The following is a 915-nucleotide window of genomic DNA, read 5'->3' on the forward strand; positions in this document are numbered from 1 at the left end:
ACTCTGTAGTTTCTTGCTGGGGCTGTCGTGAGAGGCGTGTCTGCGCGGGAGGTAAGGGGATGGCTGGGGCAGAGGTAGAGAGGACACGTCGTGGGTCTGGAGTTTATACCAGTGAGGAACGTCGTCCAGCAGGGCAGTCTCCAGCTCTATCAGGATCTAGGAGTGAGAGGGAAGAGAGGAAMGAGGAGGAGGAGAGAACGTGAGAGACATATAGAACAAGACAACGTCAGAATAGAGGACATGATGGCGTCCGTCTGTGGTTCTCTGTGCGTGTTTGAGTTTGCAAGTGTGTGTGGATACGTGCAAATGAATGTGTGTGTGTTTTGTTTTCTGTGTATACTGTATGTTTATGAAGAGTTTCATGTCAAAACGATATATATTAATTTTCACAAATGTTGGTAAATTAGCTTTTATTGTTTAATTAAAGAAATGATCAACGAGATCTTATCCAGAATGACTTAGTAGTCCAGTATAGATCCATTTATCTTAAGATAGCCAGGTAAGACAACCACATATCACAGTCATTTGACTGATCATACAGGACACGAACATTCCATTCCAGCTAACCAATGGGTATATAGCATTTTGCAAAACAGCAAAACATTCATACACATCTAAAATCTATGAAATAAAAATCTGAGAACAGTAAAAATTTACACACAAATATAATATCTATGAATAAAATCTGAGAACAGTAATAATTTACACACAAATATAATATCTATGAATAAAATCTGAGAACAGTAATAATTTACACACAAATATAATATCTATGAATAAAATATGAGAACAGTAATAATTTACACACAAATTAAGATATAATTCACATGTACTATAAACAGTATGCGTGTGTGTGTGTGTGTGTGTGTGTGTGTGTGTGTGTGTGTGTGTGCGTGCGTGCGTGCGTGCGTGCGT

The 915-nt window shown here is 38.4% G+C and overlaps 1 protein-coding gene across 1 annotated transcript in view; it reads right to left on the reverse strand.

Annotated features, from left to right (window-relative positions):
- Window positions 1-2: 2 nt before the first annotated feature.
- Window positions 3-915, reverse strand: part of LOC112076870 (regulating synaptic membrane exocytosis protein 1) — a gene marked incomplete at its 3' end in the record, with an annotated part of 42,620 nt that continues 41,707 nt past the window's right edge. The window contains exon 11 of the mRNA XM_070441485.1: window positions 3-156. Within this exon, the coding sequence (XP_070297586.1) occupies window positions 3-156 (154 nt within the window). The remainder of the gene's footprint in view (window positions 157-915) is intronic.

The sequence above is a fragment of the Salvelinus sp. IW2-2015 genome, unplaced genomic scaffold, assembly GCF_002910315.2.
Source record: "Salvelinus sp. IW2-2015 unplaced genomic scaffold, ASM291031v2 Un_scaffold4098, whole genome shotgun sequence".
NCBI lineage: Eukaryota > Metazoa > Chordata > Actinopteri > Salmoniformes > Salmonidae > Salvelinus > Salvelinus sp. IW2-2015.